Source organism: Bombyx mandarina, chromosome 03 (genome assembly GCF_030267445.1).
Source record: "Bombyx mandarina strain Sakado chromosome 03, ASM3026744v2".
Classification (NCBI taxonomy): Eukaryota; Metazoa; Arthropoda; class Insecta; order Lepidoptera; family Bombycidae; genus Bombyx; species Bombyx mandarina.
This window is the reverse complement of record NC_143210.1, coordinates 12171489-12198513: the sequence shown is the minus strand read 5'-3', so window position 1 is coordinate 12198513 and position 27025 is coordinate 12171489. Positions and strand designations below refer to the sequence as shown.

General features: G+C 37.9%; 3 protein-coding genes across 3 annotated transcripts in view; 2 read left to right on the top strand and 1 right to left on the bottom strand.

The window, feature by feature from the left end:
- LOC149503315 (uncharacterized) overlaps positions 1-27025 on the top strand; it is a 238845-nt gene that overhangs the window by 40268 nt on the left and 171552 nt on the right. The window lies entirely within an intron of this gene.
- Positions 1755-17942, top strand: Marcal1 (SWI/SNF-related matrix-associated actin-dependent regulator of chromatin subfamily A-like protein 1). The gene is made up of 14 exons (XM_028173517.2): positions 1755-2238; positions 2314-2429; positions 4569-4669; positions 5445-5579; positions 7266-7371; positions 8088-8171; positions 8936-9116; positions 10523-10670; positions 11738-11902; positions 12542-12698; positions 14246-14377; positions 15154-15279; positions 15358-15417; positions 16559-17942. Exons 1-14 carry the CDS (start codon positions 1926-1928, stop codon positions 16832-16834), a joined length of 2100 nt encoding a protein of 699 aa, XP_028029318.2. The 5' UTR covers positions 1755-1925; the 3' UTR covers positions 16835-17942.
- Positions 18176-20238, bottom strand: LOC114242412 (serine protease inhibitor dipetalogastin-like). The gene is made up of 2 exons (XM_028173553.2): positions 20082-20238; positions 18176-19032 (listed from the first exon to the last, which is right to left on the bottom strand). The coding sequence occupies exons 1-2, from the start codon at positions 20095-20097 to the stop codon at positions 18464-18466; spliced, it is 585 nt and encodes a 194-aa protein (XP_028029354.2). The 5' UTR covers positions 20098-20238; the 3' UTR covers positions 18176-18463.

Below are 27025 nucleotides of genomic sequence, written 5' to 3'. Positions count from 1 at the left end.
ACGTTGCAAGTGTACCGGTGACCGGAGCCGTAAAAGGGTGCCGGTGCGCTCTGTGATCCAAGCTGCCTGCCGTTGATCGTTGCAAATGTACGGGTGACCCGAGTCATCAAAGGGTGCCGACGTGCTCTATGATCCAAGCCGCCTGCCGTCGACCGTTGCAAGTGTGCCAGCGGCGCTCGCCGACAAAGGGTGCGGATGCGCTTTGTGATCTAAGACGCGCGCCGACATGTATACAAGAATTACTCGTTTAAAGATATAAGATAAACGCTTTTGTGACCTTATCCTATAATTTTTTTCAACTCTAAAATAAATCAGTAATAAAAATAAATAAATAAATAATAAATAAAAAGCGACCTCAAAACTAATTCCTAAATCTAATTAACCGCGAAAAACGTTAAAATTGGATCATAAAAAATTAAATTATTACTTTACGATAAAAATTTAAACAATATTCGTGAAACTCTACTAAAATGGTAACTCTGATATGTGATACGGACTGTCATCTTCGACAACGTCAAACTTCAAAACCGGCACGGCTAAAACACAGATCAAAGGTCAAAGTCCATTAGTTCTCATGAAGATTTCTATCATAACGCTCATAACATAACATAGCTCCATAGGCTAAATATTATAAGTAGGTACTACTTGTATTGAATCTATCGCTATTTTCTACCAACATGCCTGTCAGTGAGTCGTAATATACACTCACAAATTCTATAAAACCAGTTCTAACAGTTTTCACTAAAATTAATGTTAGTTTTATAATTACTAATTGAATGAAAAATTATCATAGCAACCGTGACCAAATTTATAACGCTATAATAAATCGACACACATAGTTAAACAATATGATAAAGCCTTCAAAGATTGTAATCATAAGTCAAGTAAGCTGATAAGGGGTTACAAAATTGTCTCATATTATCTTTCCACTCATACCAAAGGTGCCATTATAATAAATTCACTGTTTTTATTTTAGCAAATAAGATTAAAGCTAGCGATGCGAAAGAAAACTTAGTTACAAAATTTTTTATTATGTTGATCGTTTGTATTATTAATGCTATTTGTTAAAATCTCTTGTTGGATGCGAAAAAGAATTACTAAGCTTGTATGTTTCATTAAAAATTATGATTCATAAACTACGAATGATAAAACTATATTTTTTATATATTTTGGATACATATTAATTGATTTTAATCTGAAACGTGTTTATATTGAAACAAATGTCTAAATTTATACTTTCTTTATGGTCTCTTTCGCAAAAAGACAAATTTTGACAATTTATTGAATTGTTTTTTTGTTTAAATATGATTAATATAGTCATGCAACTACCCACAACTCAACGCTGAAATAGGAGATTGATCAATAAGTAAAGTAATAAATGAACTTTTTAGTGGGAGTGCGAGACGCCAAGTTGTTTTATTTTGATGATTTAGTGTTTCTTCAGATTTAAATGTGTATAAATGATTGCTCATCGATAGCATTAATGAAACTGCACATGTGTGGGCAAATGAAAAAAATAGCTTGAAGAGCTTCTCGGAATTTCTTCCAAAAGTTCTAACTTTTAGTAAATTATTACCATTTTACTGTGAGGCAATTCAATTTCATATATCAATCCCGTCGCGATGTTGTCTTAACGCAGCTTAATCATTTCACTTTACGTAGAATTGATCTGGTTTCGGCCTTTGTTACGAAAGCTTAGCATTTATGGGCTAATAACTTTTGCCTATCTAATGTTTTCAAAACAATAAACGCCTGTCTCTCTAATATATTAAGTGTATAATCTATGCGCCTGTCTGTCTGTTTCTGTAAACGTATGTACTGCAAAATGCGAATTGCAAAAAAATCTAAAATAAAATGTATCGAAAATAGTATTTGATCTACTGTCCACGTTAAATACAATTATTTAAATATTTGACACGGTCAAAATGTTGTGTTCAAAAGAGGAAATAGAAAAAAAACGCCTGTCTGCATTACACAAGAGACAAAATAAAATAAGTAACACGTCCCCTAGTCCACATAATAAATTTAATAAGAAAACTTGTCCTTTAAGGGAAAATTTGCAGAAAAACCTTCCATATTTGACACCAAGATCGGACCAAACTAACCAAAATGTACCTGTGACTAAAGTTGTCACCGGAAATGTTTATTTAATATCAGAAGACAGATTCGAAGTGAATCCATCAGAGTTTTGTGCACCGCTTGTAAATATTTTTAAAACAATACCGTCAAGGATATATGGTAAGCTTTAAAATTAATTTTATCTATAGTAAAAGCTTTACCTGTCAGTATCATATTTGTTCCCTTTCATTTCAGTGGACAAAACGAAATTATGGAATTTTTCAATAGAAGACTACAATCAATTAATGTGTAAAGTAGCTCCATTAGCTCCTCATGTTGTGCTTGGTGTCATTCCTCCATATGTTTTAAAGGTAAATACAGTGCAATCTTAATTTAATGAACCTCAATATAACGACATCCTCTATTTAACAATTTTTTCGTTATCCTCTTGAATTGTCTATAAAAATCAATATAAAATATACCTTTACATTTTAGAAGAATTATTGCAAACATTTATTGCGAACAACCCCTTTATAATCAACTTTCAACTATCAAAAAAAGTGTCAATACCTCTAACGAATTATGTCAATCCAAAACCTTTATATAACATTCTCACCAATATGACCCTTAATCCCATAGTATGTGAATCAGTCTCGACAGGTTTGGGAAGAATTGTTACCTACCTAAATGTTTTTAAATAGAAAATAAATATAGTAATTGATAAAAATCAAATTGTTATCATTTATTAGTAGAAGTTGTTCGCTATAACAAGTTGAGTATGTAATACTGAGGTGAATTAAACTTTTTTACCTCAGTATACCTACCTAACCTTAATATAATAGACCTCAGTTTACCAAATTACTTGATATAACAAATATTTACTTGCTCCCTTCTGATTTGTTATATCGAGGTTGCACTGTATATTGATATAAATCCATTAAATAAAGCTTTTACAAACAAAAAATTTGAAAAGTGATTGATTTTTATGATTTCAACTTTTAAAATGAACATTTCAATAAACACAAAATTGAATTCTGCTCAGAAATAAAAAAAGTTAAGAGCATCTTTGTTTTTTTGCTAAACAGAGACATCACTTTCATACAATACAGCATCTGCTCTCTACCCCCACAATTTTTTATTATTTAGAATCCTACTAGCTGTGTCCAAAATTTTTCACCAATTGTCATATATGATTATGTTTTTCAAATAGAGTTTTTTAAAGAGGATGTAGCCGCATCCAAAGGTGGGAATGTCGTGATGGATATGTGGAGTGACAAGAATGTACAAAAAAATGAGTATAAAAGTAGGCCAGTGATTGATTAATTAAAAAGCGAATGATTAGCGTGGTATGGACATGTGATGCATAGAGAGATGCTTTGTTTTTTTTTTTCTCCTACGTATGCTGAGAGAGCCTTGAGACGCTATTTCAGTGTAACCTTAACTAGGTGAGCTCACGGGACTTAAACCTGACGACGTTGCTAACACGAACCCTAGCAAGAGTCGTGCTCCACAGAATCTACCGCCGGATCGGAAACGCGACCCACTGAGAATATCCGGCGAGAAACTCAGTGGGCAGAGAGATGCATGTGACTAGGAAATGTATGGAAATGGTAGTGCAAGGTAAAGAGGGAAGATCTCGACCAAAAAAGACATGGAGTGTGTTAATGACGATATGAGAGAAAGAGAAGGGAGTGTTGAGATGACAGCTGATAGAGGAGAATGGAACAGAAAAATTTACTGTGCCAACACCACCTAGTAGGAAAAGGTGGCGACAAAGGAGAAAAATAATTATGTTTTTCCTTAAGATATCAGATATTTATAAATATGACATTAGTCAATTACAAATTAAATTAAACATTGTCCTTGAAATTAGGCATTGTTTTTACTGTGCTTGTGGAATTTTTATGTCCATTAGCTGGGATTACTCAGGGGTACCTTATGCTTGTTTGCTTTTTCTGCATAAAGTGATAACATTTATTTTTTATTTTTATTGCTTAGATGTGTGGACGAGCTCACAGCCCACCTGGTGTTAAGTGGTTACTGGAGCCCATAGACATATACAACGTAAATGCGCCACACACCTTGAGATAATATACGTTCTAAGATCTCAGTATAATTACAACGGCTGCCCCACCCTTCAAACCGAAACGCATTACTGCTTCACGGCAGAAATAGGCGAGGCGGTGGTACCTACCCGTGCGGACTCACAAGAGGTCCTACCACCAGAAATTACGCAAATTATAATTTTGCGGGTTTGATTTTTATTACACGATGTTATTCCTTCACCGTGGAAGTCAATCGTGAACATTTGTTAAGTACATATTTCATTAGAAAAATTGGTACCTGCCTGCGGGATTCGAACACCGGTGCATCGCGAGATACGAATGCACCGGACGTCTTATCCTTTAGGCTACGACGACTTCGAAATCAATAAAAAAAAAAAAAAAAATTCGAATAAAATAAATAAAAATTAAGGTTCTGGCTATAAACAAAATATTTTATGCTTTCAGATATTGAAAGAGCAAACAGTGGATCCAAAGAACATAGATTTAATGCCAATAGAGTCTACAATCAGACAAAAATTATTGCCATTTCAGGAAGATGGTGTCAGGTATCTAAATTTGCTATATCAAATATATTGTAAACATTATTAAAACCACTGTTATGTTTTTTATAGTCAACAGTCATGTGTGGTCACAGATTTAATTTTTTACTTATTTGGTTTTAATTAGAGTGTAAATTTAAAAAAAATGTTAAGTACAATACTTAACCAATTTTCTATTTATGTTTATTTTAATAGGATATCAAAATGTATCATATATTTTATTCTCTTCATTTTTTTTTAAATTTACAAACAGGTTGATGAAGTGTTTCACAAGTGAAGTTTAAATTGGTTTAATTAAAAAGTCACTTACACTATAATATAATTTAAAAACCTGTCCCGCATGTGCATGTGCTCTGAATCAATATTTATAATCGTCCCAGTTACATGCATGGAATGCCAAATCATTTTCTAAAATTTAAAAATATCTTTGAGTGTGTTTGTGCGTATATAATATGTCATGACCTACTCTCAATGAAATCAAAACAACTTTCAGTTAGTGATTTGACAAAGAGTGAATTTCTAGTTTTAGACTTTGTGAAAGGTATTTGGTGTTGGTCTGGTTGTATAGTCTCATATATGTATCTTGTACTCATAATACAAGGCAGTTTCATGGCAGGTAGCGGCTTGACTCTGCGCCTGGCATTGCTGACGTCCATGAGCGACGGTAACCGCTTACCATCAGGTGGGCCGGATGCTCGTCTGCCTGCAAAGGCAATAAAAAAAGAGAGAAAATACCATCTTGGCATCATTCAATTCAAAATGTTTATTTTTTTATCATTAGATTTGGCATAGCTCGATACGGTAGATGTATGATAGCAGATGACATGGGGCTCGGCAAGACTTACCAGGCACTCGCCATAGCAAGCTACTACAGACATGAATGGCCACTTCTTATTGTCACAACATCTTCAATGAGGTATGCTACTCATCCATTTCATACTAACTAAATTGAGATTCCATTCAGTATTTCTAGTTATTAATAAGCTGTTAATAATAATGTTACGCCGGTAAGAGTAACGCCATCTATCGCCGAATAGTCGAACGAATATCGTAGGACCTAGAAGCGCCTAGAACGATCGAGAAGTACAACGCCATCTATTGACAGATAGCGGAAACTACCACTAGAGATGTGTGGAATATTCTGGATGATTCTAGGGATGAGGTATCGGCTATAAAAGCGTTGTAGAGATGGCATGCAGTCAGTCTGTAATCGGAACTACTCGAAGCGAAAAAGCGAACAGATCACCTGAAGCGAAGCGGAACAAGCGAATTGAGAGTTTTAAAGTGTTTGTTGAGTATTTTAAGTGTTCTAGGTGTTGAGTACAGTTTTTAGTTTATACTTCGGTGTAATTTAATTTATCCCGAACCCGAGCGCGTAACAATAATTTAGGCCTACTTATTGACCTAGGCCTACTTATTGACTCCAGCCTGAGTTGGCGAGCCCAGGTTATCTCCGTGTGTCAGCGAGTTACACTCCGTATGCTTTACCGTCTGAAGAATTTCCTTCCGCCCGAGACCAAGACAATGCTCGTTCAAACTTTGGTCTTCCCCATGATCGACTATGGTGATGTGTGCTACTTTGACCTGAATGCAGATCTACTCAATAAACTTAACCGGCGTCTCAATAACTGCATTCGATTTATTTATAATCTTCGGAAATACGATAACGCTTCTTATCGCTCCCAACTCAAATGGCTCCCTATTCGTCAACGCCGTAGCTTGCGTGCTCTCAGTACTCTATACTCTTTGTTGCACTCCCCAAATCCACCTGCTTATTTAACTACTTCTTTCCAATACTTACGGTCTGACCACAGCCGAAATCTTCGTTCATCTCACAATCGTCTTCTTCGCTGTCCTCCACATAGTTCTGACTTTTTACATTCTTCATTCACTATTTAGTCTATTCTTCTGTGGAATGCGCTCCCACTCAAAATAAGGTCGGCCACTACACGTGAAGCGTTTAAGACGAAGGTTCGAGAACTGTTTCTCAGAGAGTTAGCAGAGTCATCTAATTAATAATATTTGTTTATAAATGTTTTTATATGTATACATTTATGATATGTATATATTTATGTATATATATTTATTTAAGTACGAGTATTTGCATCTATAAATATTATGTATGTTATATATACAAATATGTTTATGTAATATCACCTTCACACTACACCTACCAAGATTCATCTCTGCATTACCCTAAGGTAGACTGTTAGAGAATGCCTATGGCATTAAGTCCGCCTTTATACTTTCTAGTATATGAAGGTATAAATAAATAAATAAATATATTTTGTGTCAATCAAATTTAAAAATTAATTGTCAATTAATCAATAATGACTTCTGTAACACTGTATTTTCTTCGTTATTTAATGCCTTAGATATGTAGAGCTCAGAATCTAATTGATATTATAAAATTACTGGACAAGGAGAAGTTTGCCAGCTTAAGGATAGCTTTGTCCATTGTTCCATTCTTCAGTTCAAAGTGCATGTTTGCTCCACAGCAGACATAAGCAGGATGGATGATATCTCTTCTTTCCAGGAACACATGTCCTACCTAGTAAATAATTTTAATTTAGTATTCTAAACAATAAAATAATTGTTACAGAGAAACATGGCAGAGAACTATTCACGATCTGCTTCCTTCCATTCCAATGATGAACATAGCCGTCCTGAGTAGCGGTAAAGATGTTAATATTATTGCCGATAAACAGGTAAGTGGCTGGTTGTACTATAGACAGTATTATAAGAATTCAGCTCTTTGTCTGGGAATGCTTTTAAATCTATTTTTGCTCTATTTTTGCCTTTTAAATCACAAGTCTAACACTTGTTTCGCTTATGAAATAAGCAAAGCTTATAAATGTTGATCAGTAATATAAGTTCTTCTTAACACTTGTACTTTTGCAATGCTTTTATAGTCGATACGACATCCTTAGAATCGTCGAGAACATTTCTCAAATCGAGTACCTTCAATGTGTGTTTCAGCTATCTGACAATAGATGGCGTTGTAATTCTCGAGGGTTGTAGGTGTTACTAAAACCTTTGCTATTCGTTTCGGCTATTTGACGATAGATGGCGTCACTCTTGCCGGCGTAACAGTATGAATTTTGATTAGAATTATTCAATTACATTAAGTAATTTTAAACACAAGTTATATTAACGATAATTTAATTTTTTTTTAAATAACCGGTATTGAAGTGACAATTATATTATAAAATCACATTAAGTACTTAATTCAAATCGTAGCTTAGAATGATATCAATATTCCTTCATACTAGAAGTTATAAGGATCAAGGTACAATATTTTTTTTATATATCCAATGCTATAGATTAAATGTTTTTTTTTTAAATTAGTAAATGTAATATTGTTGTGTCAGGTAAACAAAGTGAGAAACAAGAAAATTTGTGTATTATTTGTTTTTATTTTCAGACCGAAGTTGTGATAGTGAGTTACAAAATGACAAGCATGCACACAGAGCTGCTGCAGAACAAGAATTTCGGTGTTGTCATTATTGTGAGTCTAATGTTACACTCAATTGTTCATTACCTACATTAACTTACTCACAATGATACTAACTTACTCGTATTATATTTTACATTAATCAAAGATGTTCTTAGAATTAGTATAGAAATAAATTTACTTCGTCTTTTCCTAGGGGTACTTTTGTGCATATTTATGTACTTTCACATATATTAAATAGTTAATAAACCATCGTTATTACACATTTAAACCTGAAGAAACACTAAATAGACAAAATAAAACAATCCACACAACTTCGCTTCTCTCGTTCCCGCCAAAAGTCTCCTCGCGTTCCCGCCAAAACAGTCTCCCGTTTTTGACATTTGCACTCAACGGCACTCTTTTTTTTAAAGGGATTTTATGACCTGGTAACTAAGACCTTTAAGTCATGTCTTATTTTCATTTAAATTCTTATTTTCATGAAAAATGATAATATGGAGATAAATGAAATGAAATGAAGATGAGTAATTTGAGACATTAATCAACCGGGATGAAATTAAATGAAATGTTATGATATGGGATGAAATATAATCTCAGTAAAGCAGTGCAGCAGCTTTGTTTCATTTTCCCAAATTTATGCACTTTCACAGATAATAAACAGTTAATAAACCACCGTTATTACACATTTAAACTTGAAGAAACATTAAATAGACAAAATAAAACAAATCGCTCAACTTCGCTCCCCGCGTTCCCGCCAAAAAGTCTCCCACTTTTTGATATTTCCACTGAACGGCACTGACATCTGGCGGTGTTGCCAGGACGAGTCGCACCACCTGAAGTCGGGGCGGGCGCGGTGCGTGGCGGCGCTGGGTCGCGTGGCGGGGCGCCGGGCCCGCGCGCTGCTGCTCAGCGGCACGCCCGCGCTCAGCCGCCCCGCCGAGCTGTACGCGCAGCTGGCGCTCATCCGCCGCGACCTGTTCCCCTCCTACACCGAGTTTGGTCAGTGGCTGAACCACTTGAGACCTTACAACTTATATCTCAAGGCGGGTGGCGCATTTACGTCGTAGATGTATATGGGTTCCAGTGACCACTTAACAACAGGGCTGTGAGCTCGTCCCCCATCTAAGCAATAAAAATAATATATAGATGTTCCACAATAAAATGTCACATTCGAATATCCGTCACATCAAGTATTTTATGTCTGAATTGGCAGTCAAAATACTGACTGGTGGGATGATATCATTGGAATATATAAATATATTATTTTTACCTTACGTACTTTAAGTTGTACATTCATATGTTCCAATAAACCGCCATCGCGTAGGACTCACCTCATCGCCGGCTAAATTAAAACCTTCAGGCAATAGTCTCTCTAAAAAGAAAAATCCACAGAGCGAATTTTTACTTAATTGCAAATTATTATTTACCAGATGATGACCGAGCTTTGCTCGTTTTTTTTTTATATTTTTATAACGCCATCTTGTTGTTTCTTTAAAGCGGTTAGTTGCCCTCAATTAAGAAAAATTGTATTATAATTCGCCAATAGATGTCGGGAAGAGTCATAAAGTTGATTATCGATAAAGTTGATTATTGAAAACACGAATAAAATAAAATTTTCTGAAAATAAATCGTAGCTAGATCGATTTATCGCCCACGAAATCCCTTGTATACTAAATTTTATGAAAATCGTTGGAGACGTTTCCGAGATTCAGATTATATATATATTTATATACAAGAATTGCTCGTTTTCTGGAATCCGTCGAGTCATTCACTCTAACAAAGTTTCATTTATTAATTGATTTATGGCGGTAGTCACCATACGACCACAAGATATTTAACAGACGCCTGAACCTGGCTTACGACATTTTCAAGATCATCTTGCAAATATACATTCGAGCAATTTTCACCGATTCGTTTTTTTTTTTGCTTAGATGGATGGACGAGCTCACAGCCCACCTGATGTTAAGTGGTTACTGGAGCACATAGACATCTACAACGTAAATGCGCCCACCACCTTGAGATATAAGTTCTAAGATCTCAGTATAGTTACAACGGCTGCCCCGCCCTTCAAACCGAAACGCATTACTGCTTCACGGCAGAAATAAGTGGAGTGGTGGTACCTACCCGTGCGGACTCACAAGAGGTCCTACCACCAGTAATTACGCAAATTATAATTTTGCGGGTTTGATTTTTATTATCCGATGTTATTCCTTCACCGTGGACGTCAATCGTGAATATTTGTTAAGTACGTATTTCAATAGAAAAATTGGTACCTGCCTGCGGGATTCAAACATCGCTCGATACGAATGCACCGGACCTCTTATCCTTTAGGCCACGACGACTTCGTTGGAAGGTCTTCCATTTGTCGTTAACTCTCAAAGACTTAGTTACATTGTTGTCTGCAGGGAAAAGGTATTGTAACGGGAAACAGACGAGCTTCGGCTGGGACATGTCGGGACAATCCAACCTCGCCGAGCTGCAGGTGCTGCTGCAGAAGTTCCTCATCAGGAGGACCAAGGAACAGGTGCTCACGAACCTCGAAGAGAAGATAAGGTAACGTTAACATAGCGAAAGAATTTGACAGGGACCTTTTAAATAAATGCGAGTCCAAAAGCTGGAAGACATTGTTGGGACGTTGTCTATTAACATATTTAATGTCATCTGTTATGGTCTTGAATTTTATCTAATACGTAAAGGTAGACTAAGTTGTAGACGTAAAACTTTTACCAAGCTCATTATTTACGACATTTCTAATACTTACAGTGTTCGTAGTCGAACGCCCGGTCACCGTTCGCGTCGAGTTAAGTAACCCTCAGACACAGCCCACTGAGTTTCTCACCGGATCCTCTCAATGGGTCGCGTTTCCGATCCGGTGGTAGGTTCTGCGAAGCACTGCTCTTGCTAGGCTTCGTGTTAACAACATCGTCAGGTTTAAGCCCCGTGAGCTCACCTACTAGCTAAGGTTCCGTTGAAATAACCTCTCAAGGCTATCAGCTTAGGTAGAATAAAAAAAAAGTCGGACGACAGTCGACAGCCTATAATAATATATATCTAACGGATTTTATCGAAATTCTGTTTGACAATGTCAATAACCAAAAACGTATTTATCGGGAAGCGATTAAGATAGAACGCTAATACATAAAAGCCACGAACGGTTCATCTCAACAAGGCGAAAAATTGAATATTGATAATGAATTAATTGTCGTAATAATTAAAGTTGAGTTTTGATTAGTATTTTCGGTGAAAAAGTTTTTATTTGTCCGAAGCTCTATCGATTGTATTGTTACGCGCTGCGGTTCGGGAGAAATAAATATTCTACCGAAGTACACATTAAAACTCTAACACTTTTACACAATTACAACTCGTAATTCACTTATTTCGCTTCGCTTTGAGTAGATCTGATTACTAACTGCCTTCGTATCATTCCTGCAACTCTTTTATAGTCGATACGACATCCCTAGGATTATCGAGAACATTTTCGATAAGGATAGACACGTGTTTCCGCTATTTGATAACAGATGGCGTTGCATTTCTCGAGCGTTCTCGATATTGCTACTTTTTAATATTCGTTTCTGCTATCCGACGATAGATGGCGATATCCTTTCCTTTATGATGTGCAGAGAATCAGTGCTGTTGGACAGCACCCTGCTTCGGTACAGCGCGGAGGACGAGGCGGGTCTCTCGCAGCTGGCCGACACGTACCGCTCGACCAGCAAGGCGGAGAAGCACGCGGCCCTCATCAACTTCTTCAGCGAATCGGCTCGAGTCAAGCTGCCAGCCATTTGGTAAAGACGTTATGCGATCTATACCAGTGTTAACGGACCTGCACGCCCGCAACTAATACTTCGGTCTCATGCTTCGGTGTCATGGCTCAAGTTCAAGTGGCGACACTCACGTAGTTATGACCAAAAAAATTTAGTCTAGGGGCAGGAATCTTAAAAAAAGTCTTATTTTATTTTTTATTGCTTATGTGGGTGGACGAGCTCACAGCCCACCTGGTGTTAAGTGGTTACTGGAGCCCATAGACATTTATAACGTAAAGCGCCACCCACCTTGAGATATAAGTTGTAAGGTCTCAAGTATAGTTAAACGGCTGCCCCACCCTTCCGAAACGCTTTACTGCTTCACGGCAGAAATAGGCAGGGTGGTGGTACCTACACGCGCGGATTCACAAGAGGTAATTACGCAAATTATAATTTTGCGGGTTTAATTTTTATTACACGATGTTATTCCTTCACCGTGGAAGTCAATCGTGAACATTTGTTGAGTACGTATTTCATTAGAAAAATTGGTACCCGCCTGAGATTCGAACACCGATGCATCGCTCAACGCGAATGCACCGGACGTCTTATCCATTAGGCCACGACGACTTTTTTGAACGTCTCCTCTCTATGTATTATAATTGAATATATTTACAATTACAGTAAGTACATAAAGCAGTTACTGGCGGACGAAGCGACGGGCAAGTTCCTAGTGTTCGCGCACCACAAGATCGTTATAGAGGCCATATGCGCGACGCTGGACGAGGCGGCCGTCAACTACATCTGCATCGCGGGATCGACGCCCGCACACTCGCGCGCCGTGAGTCCACCCTTTACTTGTGGCAATGTTCTCGATTTCTTTTTCCTACCTAAGCTGATAGCCTTGAGAGGCTATATCAGCGTAACCTTAACTAGTAGGTGGGCTCACGGGGCTCAAACCTGACGATGTTGCTAACACGAACCCTAGTTAGAGCCGTGCTTCGCAGAATCTACCACCGGATCGGAAACGCGACCCACTGAGAATATCCGGCGAGAAACTCAGTGGGCTGTGTGTATGTATGGGTTAATTCGCTCGTCGAGCCCTTCGTCGCAAGCGACAGGTTCGACAAGGTCGGTGACCTGTGATTGTTGTCGATAAAACCACAAAAGTTACTCTGGCAAACACCGTTTTTGACAACGTACATGGTTTAAAGAAATTCTATATTCATGAGGATGTGGAGCAGAATGAGACGATGTTGATTTATTTGAGGCTAATCGATTTGGATGAAATTAGGAACACTAAATCAACAAAATGAAACAATTCACACAACTTTGCTCCTCGCGTTCCCGCCAAAAAGTCCGTAACAGCTACAACCACAGACAAGCGACATCCCTTGACATTGACGTTTTGTAACTTTGACAACTGACAACATTCAGTTCAGTGTTGCGATTTTTATTTTTTATTTACCCGCACATATTATTTCATAACCACGCACCCTCACCACCCACCTCGAGAAACGAGGTCCGAGTCTCGGTAACGGGACCACATATGAAGGTGGTACCAATGTGCAGGATATTCCCCGCTGCTGCTGAAGGAGACGATCGACATGAGAATTAGGAATGAGGGAACACGGTGTCTCTCTGATTTTCTTTCTCGAAGTTGTATTAAGCAAACTAGCTGTACCCGTCCGCTTCGCTGGGCATTTAAAATTAACATTATTATTTCTCATCCCCACAAAGATTCTCATCATTATCACCCCCGCAACTGGTATAGAGAGTCCAACACTCATATAAATATTAGCCTATCCATTAAGTACCTGTATTTTCTACATGGATACCAAGTTTTAAGTCAATCGGATGCATGGTTCAGTAGTTATAACGGAACATCCGTAAAAACCACTGTAGATTTATATTATATTAGTATAGATGTCATCGTGAAGTCAGAAGTTAGAAGTCGTGGCCTAAAGGATAAGACGTCCGGTGCATTCGTATATAGCGATGCACCGGTGTTCGTATCCCGCAGGAGGGTACCAATTTTTCTAATGAAATACGTACTCAACAAATGTTCACGATTGACTTCCACGGTGAACGAATAACATCGTGTAATAAAAATCAAACCCGCAAAATTATAATTTGCGTAATCACTGGTGGTAGGACCTCTTGTGAGCCGCGCGGGTAGGTACCACCGCCCCACCTATTTCTACCGTGAAGCAGTAATGTGTTTCGGTTTGAAGGGTGGGGCAGCCGTTGTAACTATACTGAGACCTTAGAACTTATATCTCAAGGTGGGTGGCTCATTTACATCCAGTAACCACTTAACACCAGGTGGGCTGTGAGCTCGTCCACACATCTACGGAATAAAAAAAATAAAAAGATATTTAATTTCAGGATCTAGTGGACCGGTTCCAGCACAGCGCGTCGTGCCGCGCGGGCGTGCTGTCCATCACGGCGGCCAGCGCGGGCATCACGCTCACCGCCGCCGACCTCGTGCTCTTCGCCGAACTGCACTGGAACCCAGGGGTCAGGATTCGAGACAACATTCATACTATTACCACTATAGCTTACAATCCATACAGTTGAGAAACACTTTGATGTCAGACAACACCGCCACGATCGCGGGATAACCTTCTACAGGGTTGTCAAAAAATAAAAATGAAATAAATGGTTTATTAATAAGAAATTAGTAATTTAACGGTAGGCAGCGGCTTGGTTCTGCCCCTGGCATTGCTGAAGTCCATGGGCGACGGTAACCACTAACCATCATGTGGGCGGTATGCTCGTCTGCCTACAAAAAAAAGTTATTAGTATGTATACAATCACCTATTTATAAGTATATTATAATATGTATCTAATTACATTTACATGTGTTGTACAGTACATATTAACGCTTTATTTTTAGAATTCAATTATAAAATTGAAATATTAATGTTTTCACATTCAGATGATTCAAACAACCTTAGCATAAAAGTTTGAAAGAAATTTTACTTTCATTAATATTTTAAATATTTTTTCTAAAATATTGTTTCCAAAATAGAAAAAAAAAATTGATTAAAAATTTATTAAAAACATTCATGATACTTCAATAGAGCCTAAGACTTCATCACATAAAACTTAAACATCAAAATATATTGTACCCTCACACAGTCACACCTCCCCTATTCTTAGTTTAATTAAATGTCTACTTGAAGAAAGCGTCTATTAAAATATAATTGAGAGTATTTTAGTGTCTCAATTTGTTTGAGGGGTCCTGTGTACAAACACATTGTCCAGCGTTGAGAGATCCTTGTGTGGCACAGATCCTGACGCAGGCGGAGTCCCGCGCGCACCGGCTGGGTCGTGCGGGCGCAGTGCGTGTGCGCTACTTGCTGGCGGCGCGGACGGCCGACGACCACATGTGGCCCCTGCTGCAGAGTAAACTCAACGTACGTGTCCCCCGCCTGCTGTCCGTGGACCGCACTGTCCTCTGTAACGCTGACGTAGACACCCCTGTCTCATTCCAGGTGCTGAACGACGTAGGTCTAAGCGAAGACACCTTCGAGACCACCACGATGAAACATCAGGTATTTACGTTGTTGCTTCTAATGCTAAAAGATACGACGGCGGTCAGAACAGTCTGTTTGTTTACTGCCGCAGGTCAACGACCTTTCGTAGACATAGCAATGTGTGCGCCGTCGCTCGCTCGTTTTTTTTTAAGGGACTTTATGACCTAGTAACTAAGACCTTAAAGTCATGTCTTATTTTAATTTATAATCTTATTTTTATAAAAAATGATAATGTGGAGTGAAATGAAATGAAGATGATTAATTTGAGACATTAATCAACTGGGATGAAATTAAATGAAATGTTTCATTTTCTTACATTTGTGCACTTTCACAGATTTTAAACAGTTAATAAACCACCGTCATTACGCTTTTAAGCCTGAAGAAATACAAAATCGACAAAATAAAACAAATCACACAACTTCATTCCTCGCGTTCCCGCCAAAAAGCTCGCTCGCTATTTCCAGAATGTACAGTAACTACGTAAATTATATTTTTTGCTGATTTTACGCGTTGTTCATATATCGCCTCAGAACGATTACAGTGATCGCAAGATAAGCTACAGTTTTAAGATCAGAGCGACACCCAACAAACTCTTAGGTTTCGAAATTAATTAAAACATCTGTGTGTCACACACGAATGTTATAACAGTATATTACTTAGTAGTATATTTCTGGATTGCAATGATAGTAGATTGGTTAGCGTAACCGCGAGACTATCGCCATCCACATGAATACTGGTGGTTGGACCTCTTGTGAGTCCGCACGGGTAGGTACCACGACCTTGCCTATTTCTGCCGTGAAGCAGTAACGCGTTTCGGTTTGAAGGGTGGGGCAGCCGCTGAGACCTTAGAACTTATATTTCAAAGTGGGTGGCGCATTGACGTAGATGTCTATGGGTTCCAGTAAACATTTCAAAAAAAACCTTAACACTAGGTGGGCTGTGAGCTCGTCCACCCATCTAAGCCATAAAAAAACACCAGTTTAGTAAACCTACACCGGTGCCACCTAGTGTGCGTTCCTAGTTCGTGCAAAAGTTAACAGAAATCTTCGGGGAAGATAGTGGGGTTAAAACTGTACCAAGTTATATTACAGTCACATGATCGGCTCAGGAACGCTTAGAGGACAAACAAACATTCGTTCTAATATATATGTTTTTTCAGGAAAGCAATAACCGTATAACACAATACCTCACGCCGCCGAAACGACCTAAAAACAAAAACGACTACATTCCCGGAACGAACATCAGGAAAAATACCCTCAAGTCTCTCGCAAACACATCTGGCAACACAGAGCAAGTCACGTCAAATGTGACGTTGACAGATGAAATGGACTGGGATTCTGACATTGACATTAATAAGGCGCTGGCAGATGAACTGGATAAATCGTTTTTCGATGATCAAGACGGTGATGAGATGCTGGCCAATATTGATATTTGAAATTGAAAAAAAAAACATACTAATTATTCCTTATTTATATTAAAGTTGCATTCTAGAACTATTGTTAGTTCATATTAGTTAATAACAATTCTTAGTTAGATCTTCGTGACGAAATCACTTTAACATATTGAAACAAGTATAAATCTAAATTACAATAAAACACAAGTAGGCACCTAGTTAATGCACGTTAAAACACTAACTGGAAAATTAATTTCTGATAATGTAAGAATTTTTGTTTTAAGAACCAGTTCATTTAAGTATGTGTTTATGTATATATTTAGTTTTGACAACTAATTAATATGAATCTAATAAAGGTCAGATAACGTTACAGTACAAACCATTATTTTGTAAATTCCATTTTAGGTAACGATTAACGGTAGGGCGTCGTGTGAGCCCACATCCAGAATGACGTTGATGGGTTTCGTGACCTGGTTCTTTAATTGGAGATATATATAACAGTATTAGTTTCGTATTTAATTTTCGATTATTTCTGTATAATTTGTTAATTAAATAGTTTATATTTATTTTTTTGTAATGTTACACATGGTAGTCAAGAGGCTGAATTGTCAATAATAAAAAAAGGTAAGCGTGAAAATTGTTTTTCTTCTATCTAGAACGAATACAGACATTGTACATGTGAGAAATTTTGTGATAATTGAAGACATGAGTGGATAAAGGGGATATGATACAACGTGTTAATTTTGAGAAAAGGATCAACAAACTTTTATTACTTGTATATAACTCCTTCATCAAATGTAATTTTTAAAAATAGCATTTAAACCTGGATCTTTAAGGTCTAATATGGTTTATAGGCACATAATACCTTCATCCAATGTAAATATCTTAAAAATGTTACTTTTTTTTATTGCCCTTGTAGGCAGACAAGCATATGGCCCACCTGATGGTGAGTGGTTACCGTCGCACATGGACTTAAGCAATGCCAGGGGCAGAGCCAAGCTGCTGCGTACCGCTTAATACTCTCCACAAGCCTCTTTTGAAGAAGGACATGTCAATACTTAACCCATTCATCTATCTATTCATGTCTTCAATTAAAAAATAAATTTTGGAGATTTTTACAAAATAAAAATTTATAAGTGTTCTGATTGTGTTGGTTTCGTTTTATTTTTGTCAACATTTAACTACAAGTGTTATCTGTGTAGTTTTTAAAATATATATCAGAAATTAGCATTTCTGTGCTACGGGCGTCGGTAAATGTATTGGTTATCATCAGAATAATAATATTATATTGCTTTACGTGTCATAATTAAAAATTAAAACAATTTATCTGATTAAGCATATGAACATAACATTCAAATTTATAATGGAATCAAAATAACTAGATTATATAAAATATAATTTATTGGAATAAAAAACCTTAACAAATATCTTGTGTGCGTGTAAGAAAAATAAAAAAACAAAATTGAAACTTAAAAAAAAGTCGTATAAAAATTCAAATATTACTCTGCGGATTAGTAAAAGTAATTTCAAACAACTCTGCCAAATATTGTGGGATTTCGTTAAATAAAAAAAAAATGGTCTTTTTCTCTCTATGAAGGCGGTCATCTGTCGTTCTAAACATTGCCCTAAAACTACGCTATAAGACTTGTACGAGAGGCGTATGCAGTTCGATTACAGGGGTCGTATTCCGTGGTAGTCCCCTTGCGTCCCAGGGTCGACGACTATAACCTTATCAGCGCAGGGCCCGTAGTATTCGATGCCGAGTCTGGAGTCATTGATTGTGGCACAGTTTAAGAGGCAGTCGTTGTTGTACGTGATACCGTCACTGCCGCAGACCGGCTTCATCTCGCGCGTGCACGTGCACGAAGGGTATTTGCTGGGGCCGTCCACGATTTTGACTTCGTCTGCGCAAAGGCCCGAGTACAAAATGCTAAGGCCTGGGTTCGTGGCTGCGGCGCAGTTCAACAAGCAAGCGTTGTCGTACGTGTGGTTGTCGCTACCGCACACCTGGTTGAGGTCGTAGTCGCAGTGGCACGTGGGGAAGCCGACGTTTCCTTCCGAGCAGGGTCCTTGATATCTGACCCTTAGACCGGGATCATCTCTGGTGGCACAGTCGAGCAGGCACTCGTTGTTGTATGTTTTCCCATCAGTGCCGCACACTGGTCGCTGATTCCTGTAGCACGCACAGCTTGGTGGATATGCAAGTGTTGCAATCACCTGCGTGGCTGCTAGTAACATTCCTGAAAAGAAAAAAGTCGGTTGATTAACATGTTGAACGTAATGCGGCCCACCGGTGGGCCTAGCGTACTATATCATTCGGGCCAAGCCAAAATCAGGGAATCGGTAATTTTTATCAACTTGAGACATTCATTCTAAAATTTATAAAATGTGATAATTTGCATGGAATATAAAAATTAGCGATTTTTACCGTCTAGTTTTTAAGATATTTTAAAAGGCTATAATCTTGATAAAAACTACAAGTTTCTATTGGATTTGAAAACCAAAACGTTCGGTTCGGCTAAAGGGCCACGCGCCTCACTTCCATTCACGTCTTGCTTGATAGCTGCAATCTGTGGCCTGTAGGAAGCGTAAGGCCTGTAAGTACGTGGAAAACCTCACGCGGCTCACGGGTGAACCTCATACTCCGAATGGTTAGTAAGATAAGGCTCACCGGTGAGCACCGTGGCCTGAATGACAATACTCGATTGTTCACGTGGTGTTCAACGTGATCATCATATTTTAGCGATTGAAGTTTTGCAGTCAACCGTTGCATTTATGGCAACATTATGCAACTAGAAAGTACGGGATCGCATGGTAAGAACCTGCTATAGAAAGTTTAATGGAATTCCCGAACGCGCCCAACAACGCATCGTTTAAATGAACTTACCAATGTTGTTATAGCACCTTTAAACGTAGAAATGGAAAAAAGATATTATTTCCATTTCTACGTTTGATGATCATGATAGTGATCATGAATTTGATCATGATAGGTGATAGCGTAGTCTGGGTTCAACCCTAATTCTCATTAGTAAGATAATAATATCGTGTAGCAAAAGTTGTACACATATACTTAAATATTTGTGATGGTTCGATTCGAGGCATATAATAAACATTAGTCACGAAAACAAATGAGTGTAATAAATTAAGCACAAAAACAAAAAAAAACGTCACAGACAAGAGACCGTCATTATCCTCACACTTGACCCTGTACCATCGTATTTAACATAACGCAATTAAAAATTGTTGAAAACAAAAAATAAGCCATAATTGGAGTATTCGTTTAACATACCTATTTTGAAGTACATTGTGAATTAATATATATTTTTTAAGTCCCAAGTCTTTTTGACTCGCGCTGTGAGAAAGCCGATATCACAATGATGTCAGACATCGATTCACCCGCGTTTAAATACTAATACAATGTTGTTTCCCAAGACACAAGGAAACCGTAAATCCCCAGTGTTGTGCCTGCGTCATTTATTCTCAAACATGAGACAAATTTTCGGAAGTTTTCTAGTATTCTACTTAGCACTTACTGGAATTATAATTGTTGTTTAATAATTGTCGGAATTTGACTTCTATCATACATAATTGTTATTCAATTTATTCCAATTTGATATCAAAAGTAATTTTTTAACTACATAATTTTAATTATTTAAATTATGAATATAGATTTTTTTGTTTGGCCTAATTTACGATTACTATTTATGTATTCTGATATTTCATATTGTAACTACACTGAGACCTTAGAACTTAGATTTCAAGGTGGGTGGCGCACTTATGTTGTAGATGTCTATGGGCTCCAGTAACCACTTAAAACGAGGTGGGCTGTGAGATCGTCCACCCATCTAAGCAATAAAAAATAAAAATCAGCTTCATATTGCCTATTAATGTCAAAAATGGAAACAGTCTTGCATTGTTTTCTTGAATGCGGTACCGTATCGATATATGCGACTAGGTGAATCACCTGCCTTTTTTTTAACTCTGCATCTTCGCTCACGAAGAAACAAATACCTTCAATAAAAATCAAACCCGCTAAAATTATAAAATCGCATAACTACTGATTGCAGGGCTTTTAATGTCTCCATTCAGTATAATTTTCACCGTCCTGTCTAAATAGCGCATCTCTGTTTGAGGAGTGGAATAAGAGTTATACCTTTAATCGACGGTCTCCTATTTGACCCCTGCTAGGCATTTAGACCAATAAAAATTTCAGTATCTATTGAAGATCGCTTTAAAACATTGTAAATGGTGATATCACAGCGTTACCTTGAAAACTGAGAAATACGAAACTTGATTGATCGGTATTAAGATTAATCCAATCTTAGATAAAACGCGCGTATTATTTCATATTTACATCTAGACGGTCCGTAGATACAAACACAGCAGATTTGCAAGAAATAATGCTTTTATTAGTTGTTGTTATTTGAGTTATTCCTGCTCATAAGTTGAATGGTCGACGTAATTATCTTAAAAATTCTTTATGTAGTTGTGTTATTGACTGACGCGGCGTGTGATTACTTTAATAGCTTTTCGCAAATAGTGACAACTAAAGTTAGGTAAATGATGTTTGAGCCAGGGACGTTTATGTTCAATTCTTGTATTTGGATTTTGAATTGTTTTTGTCTACGCCAGAGCTCAATGCTATTTACGTGATGTCATATTTAGCTTCACAAATTATCGTTAAACAAATACACCTTAGACTAATGTTTGCTGTTCAATCAACCGAACGATAATTTAATTATCTTAAATAATTATTTCACGAAAAACAGAGATATTTATGTTAAGAATTTACGTGCGTCTCGTTTATAAGACGATTCAGTCCTTCGCGTCTCAGTTTTTTCAATATTTTTATTACAATTAGGTGGCTAATTTACGGCACCTTTAACCAGAATATCAATTTAAAATATTTATAACTCCCATATTTCGGCAATGGTGATGTTAGTTTTGTTTATTTGTTCGATTAAATTTATTTTTAGCTTTTGAGACCATAAACACGCGGATTAGGTACCTATTTTTATATTTTATTTGATTTGCATTAGAGGTATCTGCGATCCTTTACGTTATAACGCATAACTGCTTCTTGGTAGGAGTAGGCAAGTGGGTACACATTCGGGTCACTGTTCGACTTTCCGAGGGATGATTATTAAAATAAACTTGGATTAGAAAAACTTGTATATTAAAGTAAAAAATCAATAATCTAGGATACAGTGTCACTTATGACAAGGGTATCATGACAACGGATTTGCGTATTACAGCGCTCTCTAGTGACGGTTTTAGGAGTTGGAAAAAACAGGGTGAACATTCCGCCCACCATGAACTACAAAAGTTCATAGCCAACAATGAGGCCATCAAATTTTACATGTACAATTAACATCTCCATGAAACCGTAACATCTTAATCTAATAGTAATCAATAAAGAACTGCTCAACATGAACTAAATATAAACTTACACATTAAAGAAACCATAATAACGACAAAGTTCAGTCAAGGGTTGCTTTTAAACAGTTCGTACTTACTTACAACTAAACAATAACAAAATACTTAATAGCTGATGCATCCAAAGATACATTTAAATTACATACATTGCATGAAATATCTACAGTTATTCAGGTAAGTAATGTTTAAAAGCGATAGGCAAAATGCAAAGTTTGGAGACTGGTCTTACAATTTTAGATTTCTTACATTTGATAGTACCCTTGTGACATTATCTGGAAGTCAGTATGCTCTGGTACGACCTTGACCATTCGATACATCTTAACTATGTCCGCTGCGAAACATATAGGATAAGTACGCCATTTCATAATTATGTGTCGTAACTCTGGTTGAAGCCTTGGACCTACCAATAAATCATTGTTCAATGACTTGCCGCTGGTACCCTTACACGAAGCGTCGAAAACAACGCCGACCTTCGTTGTACTTTTGTCCTCGCGAACAACCAACTGCATGATGAGGTAGATAAACGCATCCTGGCTTAGCAGCTTCTTGTTTGTCATTAATTACTTCTATATGATTCATAGCCAGGTGGCTACATTTATTACCTTGGATTATTCTTGCTTCAAGAATGGATTATTTTCAAGTTTCTTCTTGAGCAAGTGGATTGTTGTCGCGAAAAGGAAGACCTACAACATAACGACCCAAACTGTCCCTAGTTGTAGTGGATTCAAAGTATCTTTCACAGGATTCTTCTTCCTTGGATAAAAGTGGATGATGCTAGTCAGTTTCAATCTCCCAGAACTGACGCAGCAAATCATTGATTGAGTTGTCAAGGGTATGTGCGCTAATAATGTAAGGAGTATCCCCACTAACTTAAACTCGTCCCGACAGGATCCATCCCAGCTGTGTATTTTGAGCTGTCAAGGTTCCAGGTGGATTTCTCAATATGCCTTCTGACAAAACCTGACCATACACATCAGCGCCCAGTAGAAGATCTATATTGCTTGGTGTACCATATCCTGGATCAGCCATCTGCAATTGCAACAATTCCGGCCAATCCTGTAATTGAATTTTCTGTGAAGGAAGAGTGGATGTTAGGCAGTTTAAAACATAGGCTTGAACGGGATAGCTAAAAGAGTTATATGTGGACTGTACTTTAAATTGAACCATATGTTTTACTGAAATACTAGATTTTTCTCCTCCTAAACCAGATATGGTACTTAGAACTGGCAACCTTCAAAGCTGCAAAAGTTGAACTGCGTGTTCACTAATAAACGAGGCTTGAGAGCCCTGATCCAACAATGCCCTAAGTGTGTGATACATACCCTTGTTGGATACATAAACTAATGCGCTAGCTAACATTACTTGACTACTTGATCTCATTTCACTGTTAGAAAAATGGCTGACAACACGCTCCACGTGATCCGCTGCCTGCGGTTCTTGTGCTGGCTCCCGCTGTTGATTAGTGGGCTGACTAGGACCCGCCAGGGTCGGATTGTGAGTGCCGCCTTCCTGGTGCAGCAGCGAGTGATGACGTTGGCCACAGCACCGACAAGCCGTGCGTCGTTTGCACTGTGTTACCGAATGGTTAGCTCCGAAGCAATTGAAACACAGTTTTCTCTTCTGGATGAAGTCCCGGCGATTCCCGATGGCTTCTTGTACAAATTTCTTGCATTGATAAAGCAAGTGATGTCCCGAACAGAATGGGCAGGATACAGACGTCGTCACGCTGAACACCTTCGGTTTATCCGCTGCATCTTTGCCTCTAAACTCTCTTCTTTGGTTTGGTTCTAAAAACTCGAGTGCTCGATATCTTGATTCCAGGAATGATTGGAACTCGCTTAGTGTAGGCAATCGATCAGCCTGTTCGCTTAGTTTTTGTTCCCATTGTTTCTGGGATTCATTACCCAATTTTATTGTGATGAGATATATAATCAGGATGTCCCATGTCGATACAGGTATACCAAGGTTAGATAAAGCGTGCAAGCAATCATTTGTCGTATCGAGTATTTGTTTAACACCGTTGGATGACTCTGAAGATAAAGCCCTTTGGCCCACCAGCCTGGCCAGAATGCTGTTCGCGATGTAACGTTTGTTATTGTACCTTTTGTTTAATAGCTATATTCGTTATTTTCGCATCCCAATATAACATTCTGGTGATTTTCTTCAAACTAACCAGTGTTGTTCCAATAATTGCAATCTCGTTTCGATATATTCCCTTGTTATTCTAGACGCAGGTGACTTTTTGAAATTAATCTTTGCCTTAAATATCTTATTTTGAATATCGGTTTTTTAATATAACTGTCCGGGCCCATTCTTCACATTCACTAGTACTTAGCAACGAAATAGTTTTGTGTTAATTACGGTTTGTAACATTCTTTGCACTTAAAATTGTTGTTTATCATTAGTTGTTTTCTTATCTGGCTCGTATTGGACCATGTTCGACTTTCCGAGGGATGATTATTAAAATAAACTTGGATTAGAAAAACTTGTATATTAAAGTAAAAAATCAATAATCTAGGATACAGTGTCACTTATGACAAGGGTATCATGACAACGGATTTGCGTATTACAGCGCTCTCTAGTGACGGTTTTAGGAGTTGGAAAAAACAGGGTGAACAGTCACAATACGCCTTATCACAAATAATTACCGAAATTTAGCAGACAAGTAGGTACCTACATAATGTACCTTCCATTATTAACTATTTAATGGTTTCGCGAACAATATTAGCACGGACGAGTGGTGGTTCTATATTTCTACCAGCCCCTTTTTTCCCTACCTATGCTGAGAGCCTTGAGAGGCTATATCAGTATTACCCTAGCGTGTAGGTGAGCTCTCGGTGCTTAAACCAGGAGGTTGCTAACACTGGCCCTAGCCAGAGCAGTGCTTCGCTGAATCTACCACCGGATCGGAAACGCGACCCACTGAGAAAATCAGGCGAGAAATTCAGTGGGCTTCAGCCTCTGCTCTACGGTCATGACGTATGCAAGTGTATTGTTCGCTCACGAGGCCCGCACCCACATAGACACCTTGCAAGTAATTCGATCTCGTCTTTACAGGACAGCCGTCGTAGCACCGTGGTACGTAAGGAATGTAAAACTTCACGACCTTGAACTAGATTCGATAAGTTAGTATTACAAGACGACTTGGAAACGCTATTTCGAAAAAGTGACACGACAAGAGGACTCTCTTATCATCGCCGGCCGAAAACTAAATAAACTAAGCGGCAAACAGTCGTCGTCACCCCAAACATATCATGTCGGATCCTCCCGATCAACTACCGATGCTTTTAGGCATTCTAAGCATCGGTCACCGTTCTCGTCGAGCTCGTGAAATACGATGAAGGATTCGTCGTGTAAACCAATCCAGAGATACAGCCTACTGAATTTCTCGCCGGACCTTTTCTCTCAAGGGGTCGCGATTCCGATCCGGTGATAGTTTCAAAATCTCCCAGGCTGAGCCCCGTGAGCTCGTCCACAGGTCCGGCAAAGCTATTACTTAGAGATTACTACTACCTATTGTAGGCAAAGAAAGCCCCAGCTCTCAATAATACATAATAATACTGTTAGGACGTTTGTTTAGTGTTTCGGTAAGTACCTACAATAAAAACCCTTGAAATTAAAACTACAGGAGACTCATTATCCACGCAATAGTCGATAATAAATAATATAGACAAATGACAACCGGATATAGTAACAAACTAATGGAGAAAGTAACTAAAAGTTAATGAAGTAGTTTAACACTATAAGTCCGACTGGCGGGGCTTTAGTGAGTTTTTGTGAGTTCGTTGTTCCGGGCTGTTGGCGAAGATGATATAGAAATAATGTTTACACTGATTTGGTATGAGATTTTAATATAAAAGCGACACAATAACTAAAATAAAATACAAAATGAGTTGAGAATCGTACAGTTAAACTAAGACTCGCAATATTTTACTGGTCGTCGGCGCGCGCGCTGAGGGCGTGTGTTCGCGCTCGGAGACAGTGCTGCCAGATGACCGTGTGAATTCCCCCAACTTTTTTCAAAAACCCCCCGATAATAGGCTTTTTGAAGAAAAAAAAACCCCAAAACAGTCTTTACTTATTTTAAAGAAGAAATAAAAAACCAAAAGGATTCTTTTATTTTTTAATCAAGCTGTCCCTATAACTTCAACCATCTCTACACAATTATTACAATCATATTCACTTTCGTTATTATTAATTAAAGCATACACGGTTTCGAAGTTAAATATATTTAATTTGGGAACAAAATTTATGCATCTATTTGGCAGTGAAAATCGAATCCTGAGAACCGCTTCGGCAGTTTCTATTGCCATTTGGTTGCATAATTTGTCCTTTTTAATATTGACTTTTGAATAGTATAGTAAACTATAATTATTCTAATAATAATTTGCGAACTGTGTTTGTGGATAAATTATTGATACTGAAAAAACCTCCAAAATTTCTCCCAACTTTTTCCCCCCGAATATCCCCCCAAAGAATATTTCCCCCCGAATTTCCCCCCAAGGTCGAAAAACCCCTCGAATTTGCAGGGAATCCCCCCCATCTGGCAACTGTGCTCGGAGAGCTCTGTCTCAGCGGGGGGTAAGGCGGCGGCGGGGGCGGTATCGCACGTTCGGAAATTTCGTTCCGTTATAGTAGATAATATTGTTTTTGTCGACAATAAAATTTTAAGGTGTGATTTCACATTTTTATTCGTTAATGTCAATCACTAACAAAGTACGTCACATGTGGGTGAATCATATGCAGTGGTGGATTTACACTAGGGGCAGTCAGGGCAAGTGCCTAGGGCGGCAAATT